Source organism: Fusarium mangiferae, assembly GCF_900044065.1.
Source record: "Fusarium mangiferae strain MRC7560 genome assembly, contig: FMAN_scaffold010, whole genome shotgun sequence".
Lineage (NCBI taxonomy): Eukaryota > Fungi > Ascomycota > Sordariomycetes > Hypocreales > Nectriaceae > Fusarium > Fusarium mangiferae.
The window spans coordinates 2040330-2056566 of NW_024573930.1; the positions used below are offsets into that span (position 1 = coordinate 2040330).

Below are 16237 nucleotides of genomic sequence, written 5' to 3' on the forward strand. Positions count from 1 at the left end.
CACCATTTACGGTCGCCCAGCCCGCTTCTTAATCCTCCAACTCCTCCCACTTTTACTTTTACTTTTACCTTGCATATATTGCCTAACTCTGAAAGTATTCTCAGGTCCAGGTCGCCACGTCCTGCATATTGATTGCAAATATCGACGTCGACTTCAGAATAAGCTCAATGCCCACCACCTGTCCTTCGCCGCCCCGCCTTGCGATTCAATAAACGTCCCGCCTGAGCTGTTGCGCTGAGCCCAGCTGAGCTGAGCCGCCCGCTCTCGGCTGCCCGACGGTGTTCGAGTGAATCGCATCATTTATCGATCATTTCATTACTTGCCCTCACACCTACCTGCCCGCCATGGATGAGAACATTGGTCCTCGCCCCTCGGGTTCCCACGGTTCTATGCCGCCTACGACTGCATCTAACCTGCTAGCAAACTTCCTCCCATACGAGCCCATCTCACGATCCACGTCCCCGGGTATTCCTTACCTCAAGACCGATGAAGACGACAAGAAACGATATCGGCCCCGAACCTTTGCATACTTCTCTCAGCTCCCATTTGAAGTCGAAGAAGAAGCCCAACGAGATGCTGCTCTGCAGGGCATCCTCAAACAACTATACATTGCTATTAGAGCGGAAGACTTCTCACCAGGAGCTCTCCATTGGACCAAGGAGCTCCAGGGATGGCTCAACCTCAAGTTTGAGATGACGAGAGAGCAGAGAGCAAAGCTAACTAAACTTTATTATTCCCTTGCATTGGCTCCCGGCCTAGATGCAACCGCCTCGGACCGCTTCTTGCGCATGGTCCTCACTCTCACAAGGTACGTGTGCTGACAACATCTCAATGACATCAATTCACATCCTGCAGGAAGAATCATTATTTGAAGCCCGGAGAAGATCTCGTTCTTGAATGGAGGCCATTGTGGAACGAAATCAAAGCATGGCTTCTCCCCTCAGAAGTCGCAGCGCACCAGAGCAACCGCAAGCGTTCCGCTAAACAGTTGCTCAAGCTGTGCACACATGTCCACACGTATTTTGATCCTTCCGAACGCCGAGCGATGCTGGGGGAGTTCTTGCCATTCTTCAGTGTTAATGAGCTGCCCAACGCCTACATCGTAGTAGGAGTTTTGAATGCTTTGCTGCCAAGTCACCCCGCTCCCATCAACGAACCTCAGTCTCAACCAGCCGATGTCTTCCCCACGCTCTTCCACTTGTGGTCTATCATAAATCGATCAAAATCATTTGATATCTTTTTCATTGACCTACTGTCTCGTATTGCTCGAGACCACATAGCCTGCTCCTATGTCCCATTTGGAAGCCATGGCATCTTTTCAAAGGACCAATCCGACCTCATTTTCACGGCCATTCTCAGGCTCACACAAATCCCCGTGGGCCAAGCCAATTCTCCGTATACTCCTCTGGACTATCTATCTGGGGCAGGTATTTATGTTGAGAAAGATAAGAAGAAGTATCCAGTGGCCTATATGATATCCCGCTTGATCGTGAGCTCTTTGTCTCCGGCTTGCCTAAAAGAAGATGATTCTATTATCTCACACTTGGAAGGCCTTATGGAGTCGATCGATACTTTCTTTCACCCCTCCAACCAAGGCTCGTGGACCACCATGCTTGGTCAGTTGACTCTCTACCTCACCGAGGCGTTCGTCTCCCGATGGAATCGCGAGCAGAGCGGTGAACTGGATCTTCCCGAGGATCGTAAAATCAATGATGCGTTGAAAAAGCGTTTTGTGATGGCACTCAAAGAAGTGACATTCATGGGTCTTTTCTCCAAAAGCAGCCGCGTGTCGTACTATTACTACAGCGCCTTGCAAGGACTTGCATATCTCGAACCGGACCTGGTTTTGCCCGGTGCATTGCAGCGTTTTTACCCCAGTCTTCAAGGACTTGTGGAGGTGCATAGAACCACATCAAGTCTGAATGGATTACAGATGATTGCCAACATCATGTCCAAGCAAAAGGGTTATAGATGTCACATCACGGCTCTTCTGGCTTTGGCTCTCCCCGGTATCGATGCAAATGATCTCAACAAGACCCAATACACGCTCAACTTCATTCAAAGTGTCGCGTATAGCATTCCTATGGTACCATTGGTCAAGGAAGGAGGAAGCCACATCCAACTAGCCATGGAGTGGGTCCAAGGTCAAATGGATCGCATGGAGCGTGAAGGCCAGAATGTGAAGTTTGACTATAAAAACGAACTCAGCGACGAAGACGAGGCCAGTATTCTAAGATCATCGACTACTGGCTTTGGCGAGTTCATCCTGACACTTCTCGGGAAAGTGTTCACTCTCCTGGAGAATTTGCCTGACGCAAACCAAGTCCGTGGCGGCACCCCTGAAGACAATGTCATCAACGCTCTACCGGCTGCGTTATCGCCCCTGTTTGCATCTTTGTCGCCGGAACTTTTCGACATGGCTCTGGAGAAGGTGGCAACGTTTGTTTCAAGCCACGTGGTCCATCAAGCACGAGATGCAATGGCATGGATCTTGAATGCGCTCTGCAAGGTCAACCCAGAGAAAACTCTCAAGGTCTTTATTCCCATGCTTGTTGTCAATATCCGCAACGAGATTGACTATAACAACGCCGCGTCCGACCGAAGTAGTGGAACAGACTACTTGCCCCGAGATCGGGCATTGGTTTGGTATGTCAGCATGCTTGCCATGGCAGTTGTCCATGTCGGAAGTGAGGTCTTAAAATACAAAGATGAGCTCCTGGGCATCGCGGGATACATGCAGGAGAAATGTCGTGGTCTACCCACTATTTTGGTCTCCAATTACATACATCATCTCTTGCTCAACTTGACGCACACCTATCCCATCGATCACGCTCTGTATGAGCCCGAGGTCATCGAACGTGGTCTCGATGTCGATGATTGGGGAAAGACAACTGCCCCAGCCGATCTCAGTATTCGGTGGCACCAGCCATCTCCTGCCGAGATCGAATTTGCTGTTGAACTCTTTGCTTCCCAAACAAAGTCTGCAAAAGATCAATTGGAATCGCTCATGAGCGACAATCCACCAGTGAGCCGTACTGGCAAGAACAAGGAGTGGTCTGATGAGGTTTCTCGGCTTATGCAGCAAATTCGCCTGGTCACGTCAGGCATGGCCACCATGTTCGACCCTGAGCGTGCTGCGGGTATCATGACCGGAAATACAGAGGAAGACCACGATGTGGCTCGCGAAGATGACGACGAAATGATGATTGATGAAGACCCTCTTGCCGAGGTTGCCGAGGACGAGGAACTTCGACCTCAGTTCCGCTACAAGGCAGGCTATGCCCTCAAATCCAGCGACCCTGCCTATAGCAGAATCCACGATCTACGAGAAGAGTTAGGTCATCTACTGACCAAAACGCACTCTTTCCTTAACGAGAACCAAGAAGATGATGTGAATTCATTCACCGCCCTGTACGCCGCCTATCGTACCTGGATTACTGATGTTGGCATTGAACGCTCTGCTCATCCCCTGGAGAGACATGTTCGACTTTACAAATCTGACATTGCCGCCTTCAAGATCAAAGGCTTGAGGAAGGTCTATCCTCGACCTCTTCTCATCAAGCGTGCTGAGGCGTATCAGCTTTTGCGACGTAAACATAACGCCTCATCGCGGCAGAAGAGCGAGCTTGACAAACGGTTGCTGCTTGATCTTGCCGAATCGAGTCTTTCGCTTTATGCTGATGTGCGACGAGTTGCACAGAGCGCTCAGGACTCATCGTTGAAGTCACTTATTGGCGGTAAGCCGTTAGTGATTCCTGTTATTCTTGAGCGTCTCAGAAAAGCAATTGAAACGAACGACCATGACCGAATCAAGGGAGGCATGTACACTCTATTGTTCACGTCTCTTTCGAGAACTCTCCTCAAAGATTGGCGCTTCGCCCCTGAAGCCATGCGATTGTATATCGAGACTGCAGGTATTGACAAGCCTTCCATTCAAAACCTGGGCTCGTCAGCGCTATACACTCTGATTGACTTCGGCAAGCCCTTTGAACGCATGATTGTCATTAATGATGAAATTTTGGATACAATCAAACCTGCTGCTGATGTCGCTGCAGCTATTGATAGTCGCCATCAATTTATTATGCAACGTAGGACGAGAGTCGAGAGTTCCAAGTCTGCCCTGGGCTTGGAATTGACAGAGCGTGCTAAGGGTGCCCATTGGAAGATTGCTACTCGATGTGCAATCTTTGCCACCAACTTGTGTCTGCGATTCCACACCTTAGCGCCCCCTGAGTTTATCGAACTCGTTGCTCAGGGTACCAATGACCCTCATCCCGGGCTTCGTGGCTACTATCTGAGCGCTTTTACATCAGTCTTCACAGCGGTTGATATGAGAGCCGTTTATGGCCATGAGTACCGCAACTATCTCCTTGAGAAGGAAGTTGGGGACCGTAATCGCATCCAAGTTCCTGTCGAAAAGGGTGACGCTGAATTTACCCACAATTTCCTTGAGGCTTTCAAGCAGCCTGAAGGGGCTGAGTATATGGTGGATGCTGATCACCCTGGCTGGCTAGTATGGGGCAAGAAGTTCACAGCCTACCGAGCGAAGCCTCTACCTTTCAATGCATACGATGATGTCGAAACTGCTGTGAGAGATCAGATGGGCCGGATCTTGAATCGCGAGTGGCTATCCCAATGCTTTGACTATCTAAAACAAGAACCGCGAGACGCATCGACCGATAGGTTCCGCATGAGCAATGTCTACCTATTGATGCACGTTTTTGACCTGATGCACTATGGAAAAACATTGGTCACTCTGGACGACGTCAAGGAGCTGGTAAAGGAGGTCTTTGGTGATGGCAACGACAAGCATCAGCATCGAGCGACCTCAGAAATCATGGGCGCTTTGCTCGCTGGCTCCAGTGACGACCCCCCAGAAATCCGAAATCGTGTTTGGGAGTATGCTGCGCCGTTCATGCTGAATATTTTTGCAGACGACCTGACACCTGACAACTTGCAATACTGGCTCACTTGTCTTCACCTTGTTCTTGACTCCAAGGACCCACGTCGATCGCACGAGATTGTGGATACTCTCAGAGCGTTCCGACTTGACATGACATCAAACGCGGCCTTCAAAGAATCATCAAAGGTTCAGCTTCTGGAGTTCATTGTTGCGGACGGTGGTTGGCACTTCCGACATGAGCAAGCAATTCTTGATGACTTCCTCGCCCACATTGATCACCCCTACAAGGCAGTACGTGAGGCTATTGGCCGCGTGTTATCAGTCATCTATAAGACTCGATATCACGAGTCATTCGAGAACGTCGGCAAACTGCTCGAACAAAACAAGGCTGCTTCGCCGACCGGCATCAGGCCTTACCAACCAACGGAAGAGTTCTCAGCCACTATCAAAGACGTCTTCCAACGACTCGAGAAATGGCGACACGAGAGAACACCTGGCCAGCAGACCCCGAGTTCTTATACGTCGGGCTCCAAAACCGTACTTATGTGGCTCGATTGTACACTATCATCCCACGAGTGTACTCAGCTCGTGCCTTTCTTCCCCACCCCCTTTATGGAAGAATTACTACACATGATGGATGTCAAGGAAGACCCGGAGCTCATGAGACTTGCCTATCACGTATACCGTCATTTACCCAATATTCCTTTCCGAGATGGCGAGGACACAGAATTCATCGATGCACTCATTCGCATTGGAAAGACGTCGAGCAGCTGGCACCAGCGGCTTCGGGCCCTGGTCAATATGCAGGTCATCTACTTCAGGCGTATTTTCCTCACGCGAAGCGCTCAAAGAGAAGCACTTTTTACCGCTGTGTCTGACATGCTGTGCGATGCACAGCTTGAAGTGCGCTCGTGCGCATCTACCACGCTCGCAGGCATGATACGCTGCTCCCCCCGCCGTATCCGCGACCCTACGATTGCACGTCTCAAGGCCCGCTTTGAAGATGAACTGGAACGCAATCCCATGCCGAAGCGAAATCGCCATCTTGCTGGGACAGATACCCCAGTTGACATCCATAAGCAAATCACAAGACGTCATGCTGCAATCCTTGGGCTGGGCGCATTGATCGAGGCGTTCCCCTATGCAACCCCTCCACCTGAATGGATGCCTGAGGTACTAGCAATGCTGGCACGCAAGGCTGCTGCTGATCCCGGTGTTGTTGGTAAAGCGACAAAGACAATTCTGAGCGAATTCAAGAAGACACGACAGGACAGTTGGACAGTCGATCAAAAGGTATTGCCCCCTTCCGATGATTACAGAGGAAATCATTACTAATAACTATCCAGTACTTCACTTCAGAACAATTGGAGGACCTTGAGGGAGTACTCTGGAAGAGTTACTTTGCCTGAGGCCATCATCTTTATGAGAGGAGACTGGGCTCAGACTCCACGCATGACCAAAAAGGGTTGAACAACTGCCAGCACATATGGGCTGCATATGTTTATTATGGCCTCAGGGAGCAAGAAAACCTGAGCCCTGAGCCCTCTAAGCTTAGGGTAGAGTTGCCTAGAAAATTTTCAGCACTTAGGACAGAGGTCCTAAGTTTTCTTGCTTCCCCTAGTATGGGTAAGAATTGAATGATGAAGGCGAAATGTATAGAGCTTGTATATGATGCCACGGGTTCGGGAGTGCGGGAAAGGCTTGCAGGCCACTTGATCGAGGTATTGATACCATCTCTGGCATCGGCAATAGAAGATTTCCTTGACTATAGGTCAAAGGATATGCATCAAAACGGATACATAATCACCAGAGTCTGTTAACTGCAGTGCCCTTCAAGGGCTTGTTGGTCTTGTTGTGAGACAACAGTGAAAGATACAAACACGATTGTAACAAATTGAAGTGTACCTATAAATGACGTGGCTGAAGCAAAGGTGCAAAGTTATGTTCAAGTAAGACCTAACACTGCACCCTAGTACTGAGGCCCAGGACCATGGCTGATCTGATATTCTATGCTCTGCCTTTTCGTTAGAAGCCTGATGAGGCGTTTCTGATCTTACTTAGTATTTTGGCCCAATAATTGAACAATACCTTGGGCTTATCTCAGTAGGATGTGAGATGGAGGAGGTGACCAGGTACCGTTTTATTGAGGTTCCATTGGCTAAGCGCTTAGGCTTGTGACTTGGAGCCTAAGTGAGACTAGCGCGTTGCCAGTCGCTGCAGTCACTCAAATGCAGCGAACCAGCGCTTGCGCAGGCTGACTCTGTGCCTGATCTTCCCTTATTACTTACTACCTACTAAGGTGTAGCGAGGTCGGGGACTTAGGTTGGGGTCAGCCTTCATTCAGCCTTGATTAAGGCAAGGGCACTGCCCCCGAGACCTTGGAACTTGTAACAAGCAACAACAAATTTCATGTTGGTTGATTGATCGAATACATGAAACTGCCGACCTTGTTTCCAACCAGCAGAATTCTGAGCTGAATGATAGCTGAGTGTTTGTCTAAGAATATCTATCTACTTGATTCCCCGTCAACCAACAGCTCCCTCACGAGACAAAGACGGACGGACCCAAGCCATCCAGAGGTACCTTGGCGAAAGCACATTACTGACTGACACTGGCCGTTGTCCCCGCCCACCGTTGGCTACCTAATGACCATCACCTGGCTCTGGCTTGTGAGCCGCGCTTTATCGAGTTTGGAGTCATTCACCGCAAACAGCCACGGCTCTCTTAGACGAGCCGTGAATGACTGCGCCTCTGCTGCCTCTGGCGCTTCCTTTGTTACCTCTCCACTCAGCCAATCTTACAGACTTTGGCTATCCGCTTCTCCAACATAAATGGGCGCGCTCTGCTCAAGGACAGAGCCAGTGGAAGGAGCTCAGGACGATTTCGATCAGCACCATAGGAAGCCTCATTCACATACCGATTTTATGACTCGTCTATCAAAACGCGCAAAGATTTCTCGGATGGGAGAGCCAGCTCTAGATGATGCCGCGGCTGCGCGGAACCACATCCAGGCCCATGATGCTGAGATCTTGGCACGAGGTGTTCTTATCGAAAAGGCAGAAGTCACGGATGCCGTGACGCAAGAGCCTGGAGTCGTTGGGGAGTACTTCAAGTTGCGACAACAGATGGTAGCGCGAGAGAAGGCTCTGGATTTTGACCATGGATGTCGCACGCGCAGCACTCCTGAAGAGAGACGAGCAGAAGCCATCCTTCAGAGACTGAGGAGTGAGGATGAGGAAAATGTATATGCTCAGGCCGCACCACGAACGGGCTATGGTGGCCAGCAGCACCCTCGTTTTCCTGGAGATCATTTTCTATCGAATAAGCATCTCATCGATCAAACGTCCTTGTTCCGCGTAGCGCAGCATATACCCAAGGGTGGTCACTTGCACATTCATTTCAACGCCTGTCTTGCTCCCCAGGTCCTGCTCAATCTTGCAAAGGAGATGGACCGGATGTTTATCACCAGCGATATACCCCTTGTTTCGGACAATGATTTTATTAATTTCGATCGATGTGAAATCCAATTTTCTTTATTGAGCCCAGAGAAGGAAACACCTGGCGACTTGTTTTCAGAGGCATATCAACCACGGCAGACGATGCGGTTTAGAGATTTTCTTGACAGGTTCCCTGGATATTATGCAAAAGATTCAACCAATGTTGATGAGTGGCTATTCGAGAAGCTCATGTTTCACGAGGGGGAGGCGCATAATCATTTGCAGACTGCATCAGGGTACGTTCACGATCTATACCTTTTGTATGCAGACACTAACGTAGCATAGGGCTTGGGAAAAGTTCAACGGGCGGACACGTATGATGAAGGGTCTCTTCAACTATGCGACAGCATATCGAAGGTACACTCGGTTATGTCTGGAGGATTTCATGAAAGACAACATCAGCTATGCTGAAATCCGGCCCAACTTCATGACTAGCAACCAACTCTGGAGCGATGACGGCACTCAGCTCATCGACAACAAAGGCATCATGGAACTGATAATCGAAGAGGTCAAAAACTTCCAGACCGACATGAAAAAGCAAGGAAAGTTCTTTGGTGGTCTGAAAGTGATTTACTGTACACCTCGGTCATTTGCGCCAGCGCAGATCGATGCTGCTCTCAAAGAGTGCCTTAAATTTAAACAGATGTGGCCCGAGTGGATTGCAGGTAAGAGAATAAATTTCCCCCAAAGTTATATCCTAACCACAAAGCAGGTTTCGACCTTGTTGGCGAAGAGTCCAAAGGGCGCCCCATCAAGGACTTCATCCCCGAGCTTCTGAAGTTCCAGGAGGATTGCGACAGAGATGGCGTTGAAATTCCATTTCTATTTCACTGTGGCGAGACACTAGATATGGGAACCGATACAGATGGCAACCTTGTTGATGCCCTCCTGTTGAAATCGAAGAGAATTGGGCATGGGTTTGCGCTAGCTAAGCACCCCTATGTGATGCAGCATATGAAGGAGCGCGGTGTTTGCCTCGAGCTGTGTCCCATCTCAAATGAGATCTTGGGACTCACGCCTCGCGTCAGCGGTCACACAATGTATCAGCTTCTTGCCAACAATGTGCATTGCACGGTAAGCTCGGATAATGGTACACTGTTTAGGTAGGGTGCTTCCGACAGAACAGACGACGAACATTGCTAAAGTAGCTTAACAGATCCTCTCTATCTCATGATTTCTACCAAGTGTTGGTTGGTAAGGCTGACATGGGCCTTTTTGGTTGGAAGCAACTGGCGTTGTGGAGTTTGGAGCACGCTTGCCTATCAAAGTCTGAATACAACCGTGTATTCAGCGACTGGGAGCAGAAGTGGAAAGAATTTGTCAAGTGGATGATCGAAGAATATGACGAGCAGCCGAAAGCTGTCTAACGATACAGACCGACGGGGCAATGTTTTGTTACGAAGCGAGTGGCCTACTCATGATTAACGTGGCGGTTATTTTGTTGACAAGTTCGGAGTTTGGTGAATGGTAAGAAGGCGATGGCCGCTATGATTTACTTACCTCCTAGAACGGCGTTTAGGTTGGCTTTTTGAGACTACCGACGATAGATGAATGATTTGGAGGGCCATAGAGACAGCTTTGAGAACCAGAGGAGGACAAAGAAATATTGGTATCGACCGACTGATTATCCAACTCTCTTGCATAATTCGTCAGCCCTTTCCGATGTAGAGATGTAGAGGTCGTACAACACAGACCGCCTACGAGACATTTATCTAGGTCATTTATTGGATGAGCCGTAATCGCACAGCCCTGTTACACAGAGCTATTCGGCCTGAACTGCTGGTTGTTGGGTTACGTTCTTGGCGGCGGCTGTAGGGTACTTGATGAGACTCAGCACAGAGGTAATTGCTGAGACTATGCCTTGAATCCAACCTAGGAACGAAGCCTATCTGAATTCAATCATATAATGAGAATCCATAGAGTCAAAACTGAGGTTTTATCTAGAACAGATAACGGTTAAATGCGCACAATCATTGTATCATTTGATTCAGCTGAGACGTGGGGAGGGAAAGCTTGGGAGCGGGTGCAGCCGCCGTGGCGCAGCGGTTCAGCGATCGATCCACTCGTTAACCGTTTATGTCAAGAGGGCTGAAACTCCCTACCAAATGTGATTTAACTGACAAGCCCCGAGTTTCAATTCTGATTTCTCTTCATTCTGTCATCATGTTGCTCTGAATCTTGTATCTCACGTTTTGTCCTCTTTTGGAGTTGTTTTCCCTTGATTGTTCCTCGATATCGTTCGTTAGACGGACACCTCTTACCAGCTAAGCCTCGATACCTCTCCTCCCTCCCACTTTGTAATACCGTTAGGATGGCTGAACCTGGCAGCCCAGGCTGGAAATGGTTTCCCAATGTCAAGGCCAATTGGTCACTCGATGTCGTGACGCTTCTTGCGGTCATTGGAGAATCTTCAATGGCTGAACAGACTCAGACTATCACGGCGTCGTTGCTGTGCCTGCTACCTCGACTGATCCCAGCCCCTCAGGCTCTGCTCAAGCCTTCACGTCCAAGCCGGATGCCTGAGACACTCGCAAAGATGACGGGTGTGTATAGCGGAACCACGCTCGACTCTGTGGGCTTCTTTGCCACTATAATTACTCCTTTGGATGCTCTGCAACCTTTCAGCTTCCGCGTGCTTGAGATCACTCATACGGACCCTTCTTTTGGAGATATCGATATGAATCCTCCTTCTGCACAAGAAAGTTGGTCTACTCGAAGTCTGAACTGGGTCAGATCTCGTCGCTCAAATCCACACACCACAGAGAAATTGCCAAATGAAAAAGACCCCCAAAGCAACAGAATCCCCCGAGCCCCTCATATAGAAGAGGGTGGGCTTCCTCTACCAAACACAGCGCGAACAACGACATTTCGTCCTCCCGGCGACAGTTGTCCAAGCAATGAGGATGCCCCCAAACCGCTCGCGCGCCGTCCTACAGCTAAGCAGAAAGTCCAAGATATGCTTGCTAACCCAACATTTGCCAACACGAAGAGACGTCCTGCGGTCCCAGCTAAGCTCTTCTCGCCTATCCACATCCTCTCAGTCTTTTCATGCCTTCTAAGCATAGCAATAATCACTTGTGCTGTGGTATGGCAAGATGGAAACGCCATTCTGGCTGTTTCTCTGATATCCTTTGCGTCGACTGTGGTGGGCTATGCCTCATTCTGGCATCCCATTCTCATGAATCGCAAACATACCAATGAGGTCCCTAGGGGCGATGTTATGATCAGAACACGAGAAGGCGCGTTTCTACTCATCAAGTGCACAGAAGAGGTTGCCCGAGAATTGTACTCAGGGACCGAAGAGTGTCACTATCATGTTGGTGGCCGCACATATCGGCTTCTCATGGCCCTTGGAACGACTCTTCTTATGCTAAGTGTCGTGCTTCTTGGAAACTGCACATGGAACTCGCAGATTTTTATCGGTGGAAGTTACATCGTCCTCAACGGACTATATTGGGGCTTAGGGATGCTCCCTCGATCATACTTTTGGGATCTCTCGCGGTACCAGTGGCAGGACGTAACCCCTGAAGATGCGAAGAATGCAAACGAAGTCACAGACGTGAATGACCAACGAGAGGGCTACCCGAGCTTCACACGTACTTTGTGGTTCGCTATTCGCGAGACTCAACTTACCGGTTGGGTTGGCCGCAGCGGAGCGGCTCCAGGTACGAAACAATGGAATAAGTGGCTCAAGGAAGCACTCCAGAATGCCAAGGATGGCAACAGAACATGGGACTCAGTGGCCAGAAAAGATGTCATTATGAAGGAGAGCCTCAGTGCAGATGAGATTCCTGATGAAGCGGCGCAACATGCGCCTGCGGTCGAAATTCAGAATTCTCCCACGGAAAAGGACCGCACGACATTTTAGGACGAAGTGCAGCGAGTTTATAACAGGAAAATGAGTCAGACGAGGTTTTTGGTGCATGGGTGTAGCTGAATCTGGGGTATCTATCTTGCAACGGACATAAAAACTATTGGATTATTATTTATGTACCCTGGATATTGACGACACGAGCCCTTCTTTGAGGCATGATGTATAACGACTTATTTGGGTGTAGACTGAAGTTGGACATAGAGATACCCTGAAACTTTTGAAATTAATCATGTCTTGGAATAAAAAAAAGTCTAATAAACATGGATAGTGCCCCTAGAATGGCAGTAGAATGAATCTATGTATCTTTGGCGGTGACCGTGTCACGTTCCAAACGCCGGCTATTTCTAAACAAACGATGCTTCATCCTGCTCCAATTTTGGCCTTCTCAAACAATAATTTTCAGAAAAAGGTATTTAATCATCGAAATAGATGCCCTTCTTATCGTGGATGTCGATGGCACCGCCACGGTAGCTGCCCCTCTTCTTCTTGTTCTTCTCCTTTGTAAAGCCCTTGCCCTTGGTGACAATCAGATCCTCGTGAGCCTTTTGGGAATAGGCGATAGAGACGTATTCGTTGGAAGCGAACTTGGCGTCAACCTTGATGTTCTTGGGAATGCGGGAGAAGGGCTCGTTCTGCTTCTTGCGTCCGTTACCGTTCACAACGGGGTCCGGGGGAAGAGGTGGGTAAGCAGAGTTTGACTGGAACTCGGGTGACGTCTTGTCTAAAGTAACAGAAGAGTCGGAAGAATCCTTCACTTCTTTCTCCTTCTTGATCTTCTTGTCTTTCTTGGGCTCCTTTTCATCGGAGTCAGAGTCGCTGGAGTCGGAGTCGGAGTCGGAAGAAGAGCTGTCGGAGTCGGGAAGCGGTACCTTGGCAGCAGCCTCGTCGTCTGAGTCGCTGGAGTCAGAATCGGAGCTCGAATCAGAGCTCGAATCAGAGCTCGAATCAGAGCTTGAATCGGAGCTAGAAGAGCCAGAGTCCGATTTGGCGCTCTCGTCGTCCGAATCGCTGCTCGAATCACTATCGCTAGAATCGGAGGAATCGCTTGAGTCGGAAGAATCGCTGGATGAGGAAGAAGAGTCGCTGGAGGAGCTCTCGGAAGCGGCGCGCTTCTGCTTCTTGGCCTTGGGCTTATCCGAGTCAGATTCGGAATCGGAGGAGCTTGACTCAGAATCAGAGTCCGAAGATGAATCAGAGGAGCTCTCGTCGACGGGAGCCTTTCGCTTCAGAGTGTTGGAGGCCTTGGGCTTGGCAGCCTCATCATCGCTGTCGCTATCGGAGCTGCTGTCGCTGTCCGAGGACGACTCGGCGTCTTTCATATCCACGTCCTCTTCCTTGGCGTTGCTCGAATCAGAGCTGGAGTCGCTGCTAGCAGAGCTGCTGGAGTCTTTCTTAGAGGACTTCTTCTTGCTGGACTTGCTAGACTTGCTACTATCATCGCCTTTGGTAGCCTCCCAAGTCTGGTAAACACTGACAAGGGAAGGATTACCCTCTTCGTCGGTGGCAGCAGTCGCCTTCCAGCCCTTCTTCTCTCTCTGCTTCTTGAAGGCATCGGCAGCGCCCTTGAAAGAATGGTCAGAGAGGAAATTTTCTACCAAGTCCATGAGCTGACCAGGGGGAGGCGTAGATGCGGCATCGTTCTTAGGAGCCGCGGCTTGTGTGCTCTTCTTGCCCATAGTATCGGTTGAAGGGTTGATTGGATTCAGAGGGTTGTTGGAGAATAGCCACGAGGGAGGGCTTTGTTTGGAGCCAGACATACGCCAATGCAACGAAGTGAAGCCTGGGCAATTGCAAACAGCAAGAAATTGTTTTGAGTATCGGGAACTGACACAAATATTTCTTGGACGTCGCGCTGATCAAAGACTGGCTACAGGAAAATTTCTGTGGACGGGTGGATCGATGGTGGGGGCCTGCTATTGACGTTCTAATCGTTATCGATAGCTCCTTCATACCTACCTACTCATACCTGGCAAGTTGCGCCTGTAACCGCCCTTGACGCAGAAGTAAACCTGTTAAGAAGGACAGGGGTTACTGTGGACGTACACTACTGAAGCCGCTCTCATCACTAACTCATATACTTTAACACACACTAGCCAGGGGTAGGCTACATGCGCCGCTGGTACCATAGCGACCAGAGGAAAGCTGCCGAAGCTCAAGCATCATCACCTCTAGTCGAATTGTGATTGTAACAATGCAAACCTCAACCAAATTCCGTCTTTATTGAACAAAGTATACAGACCGCGTTCTTCAGCTCAAAATCGCGGACCGAAACAGAGAGCTTGGCCACGTTCGCAATATGTCAACGAACGCAACGAAACGAAAATTCAATACCCTATTGCAGGGCTTAGGATCATCGAGCGCGAAAGCCGCCAACGACACGTTGGCGCACGAGACCGACTCGCCTTCGAATCGCTCTACTACTTCGCCCGGCACAGAAACTCGTGTATCCGGCGCAGATGCCGAATTACTTCAAAAGCGTCGAAGATTAGGCTTTCCGGATTCAACGGCACCCAGAGCTGGCAAAAGAACAAACCTATCTGCGACCCTCTCTGCTATCGTTTCCCGACGCACACAAGCACAGGACTCGTCCAAGAAATCTACAGGGGCACCCGCGCGATATGCACCGACCGATCGAGGAGACCTTTTGAAAAGGCTAGGCACGTTTCAAGAAATAACGGACTGGACTCCAAAGCCGGACAAAGTGAATGAGATAGAATGGGCAAAGCGTGGGTGGGTTTGCCATAGCAAAGAGACAGTTCGCTGTCTTCTCTGCCATCGAGAACTAGTTGTCAAACTCAATCGCAAGGTTGTGGATGGAAAGGAGGTTCCTGTTCTCGTGGCATCCGAGATAGGTAGGCTCCCCCCCCCTTGGATCCTTTATCATCGCGCTAATCTTCAGTAGAGGATGCATTGGTAGACAAGTATGCCGACCTCATTATAACTTCTCACCAGGATGATTGTCTCTGGCGTAAGCGGGGCTGTGATGGTAAGTTGTTCTCGTCGGAAGCGCATATCGTCTTTGTTTTCTGACCTTGTTGCAGATTCCCTTCTCCGGTTGTCTTTAACCAACGCGACTACTAGTCTTGCCGCTTTACATGAACGTTATGATGAGCTGCTAGCACGAAAATCATTCTTGCCCTATGGATTCAATCTTCGACTGCCAGAGGAGTTGAACTTGGACCATGTTCTTTCACATCTACCGAACGACTTCTTCACCAAACCAGCAGCAGCAAAGGAGGCTGAGGCTCAGCCAAATCGAGTCGCACTATCGCTTGCCTTAATGGGGTGGCAAGGCCTCAATAACGCCCGTATCGGCGCAGTGCCAAACTCGGCATCATGCCACACTTGTCTCAGGCGACTAGGATTGTGGATGTTTAAGAGCAAAGAAGTGGGCGAGAATAATGAGGTTCTGGTACCAGCCCCTATGGACTTCTTGGATCCAGCTCGAGAGCATCGCTTTTTCTGCCCATGGGCGAACTCTGAGACTCAGAAGCAGGCACATTCCCAGAAGGCTTCTGGGCAAGACTTGCCAGGCTGGAAGGTGTTGGTGCGAACCATCGCGAACGAAGCACATCTTCGGAGTGTTTATGAGGGACGTTCACCCGCGAGACCGCGAACTGAACGATCAATGGGAGCACCGTCCACACCCCAGAGGCCTGGAACGGCCGCCTCCATCAACACGCCGACTCAGACCCCTGGCTCTGTTGGAGCTGGGGTAGAAAATGCCGAAGAAGATGAGAAAGAGAGAGATGTAAAGGATAAGGAGAGATGGGCGAGGTTGAAAAGAGTAAAGAGTTTGTTTGATACGAAAGGGAGCAGGAAGCTGAGGCACTCGATAAGCAAGTCCATTAGTAGACCCGGAACTGCCACTTCGACAAAATCGGCCAGATCAAATGGAGGCCAGGCGGAGTGATGGATAGAGTCTCTGCGTTTGTTAGTAAAACACATGATGATACCAGAGTT

General features: G+C 49.6%; 5 protein-coding genes across 5 annotated transcripts; 4 read left to right on the top strand and 1 right to left on the bottom strand.

Moving 5' to 3' along the window:
- Positions 1 to 344: 344 nt before the first annotated feature.
- FMAN_02762 (uncharacterized protein) lies at positions 345 to 6312 on the top strand (the record flags this gene model as incomplete). Its single annotated transcript, XM_041820365.1, has 3 exons — positions 345 to 808; positions 856 to 6196; positions 6250 to 6312. The coding sequence occupies 3 exons, from the start codon at positions 345 to 347 to the stop codon at positions 6310 to 6312; spliced, it is 5868 nt and encodes a 1955-aa protein (XP_041686253.1).
- A 1422-nt stretch (positions 6313 to 7734) lies between these two features.
- FMAN_02763 (uncharacterized protein) lies at positions 7735 to 9767 on the top strand (the record flags this gene model as incomplete). The annotated part of the gene is made up of 4 exons (XM_041820366.1): positions 7735 to 8636; positions 8686 to 9065; positions 9113 to 9503; positions 9557 to 9767. The coding sequence occupies 4 exons, from the start codon at positions 7735 to 7737 to the stop codon at positions 9765 to 9767; spliced, it is 1884 nt and encodes a 627-aa protein (XP_041686254.1).
- A 944-nt stretch (positions 9768 to 10711) lies between these two features.
- Positions 10712 to 12268, top strand: FMAN_02764 (uncharacterized protein; the record flags this gene model as incomplete). Its single annotated transcript, XM_041820368.1, has 1 exon — positions 10712 to 12268. One exon carries the CDS (start codon positions 10712 to 10714, stop codon positions 12266 to 12268), a length of 1557 nt encoding a protein of 518 aa, XP_041686255.1.
- Positions 12269 to 12687: 419 nt separating this feature from the next.
- FMAN_02765 (uncharacterized protein) lies at positions 12688 to 14031 on the bottom strand (the record flags this gene model as incomplete). The annotated part of the gene is made up of 1 exon (XM_041820369.1): positions 12688 to 14031. One exon carries the CDS (start codon positions 14029 to 14031, stop codon positions 12688 to 12690), a length of 1344 nt encoding a protein of 447 aa, XP_041686256.1.
- Positions 14032 to 14570: 539 nt separating this feature from the next.
- On the top strand, positions 14571 to 16187 carry FMAN_02766 (uncharacterized protein; the record flags this gene model as incomplete). Its single annotated transcript, XM_041820370.1, has 3 exons — positions 14571 to 15126; positions 15177 to 15260; positions 15316 to 16187. The coding sequence occupies 3 exons, from the start codon at positions 14571 to 14573 to the stop codon at positions 16185 to 16187; spliced, it is 1512 nt and encodes a 503-aa protein (XP_041686257.1).
- Between the last annotated feature and the right edge of the window lie 50 nt (positions 16188 to 16237).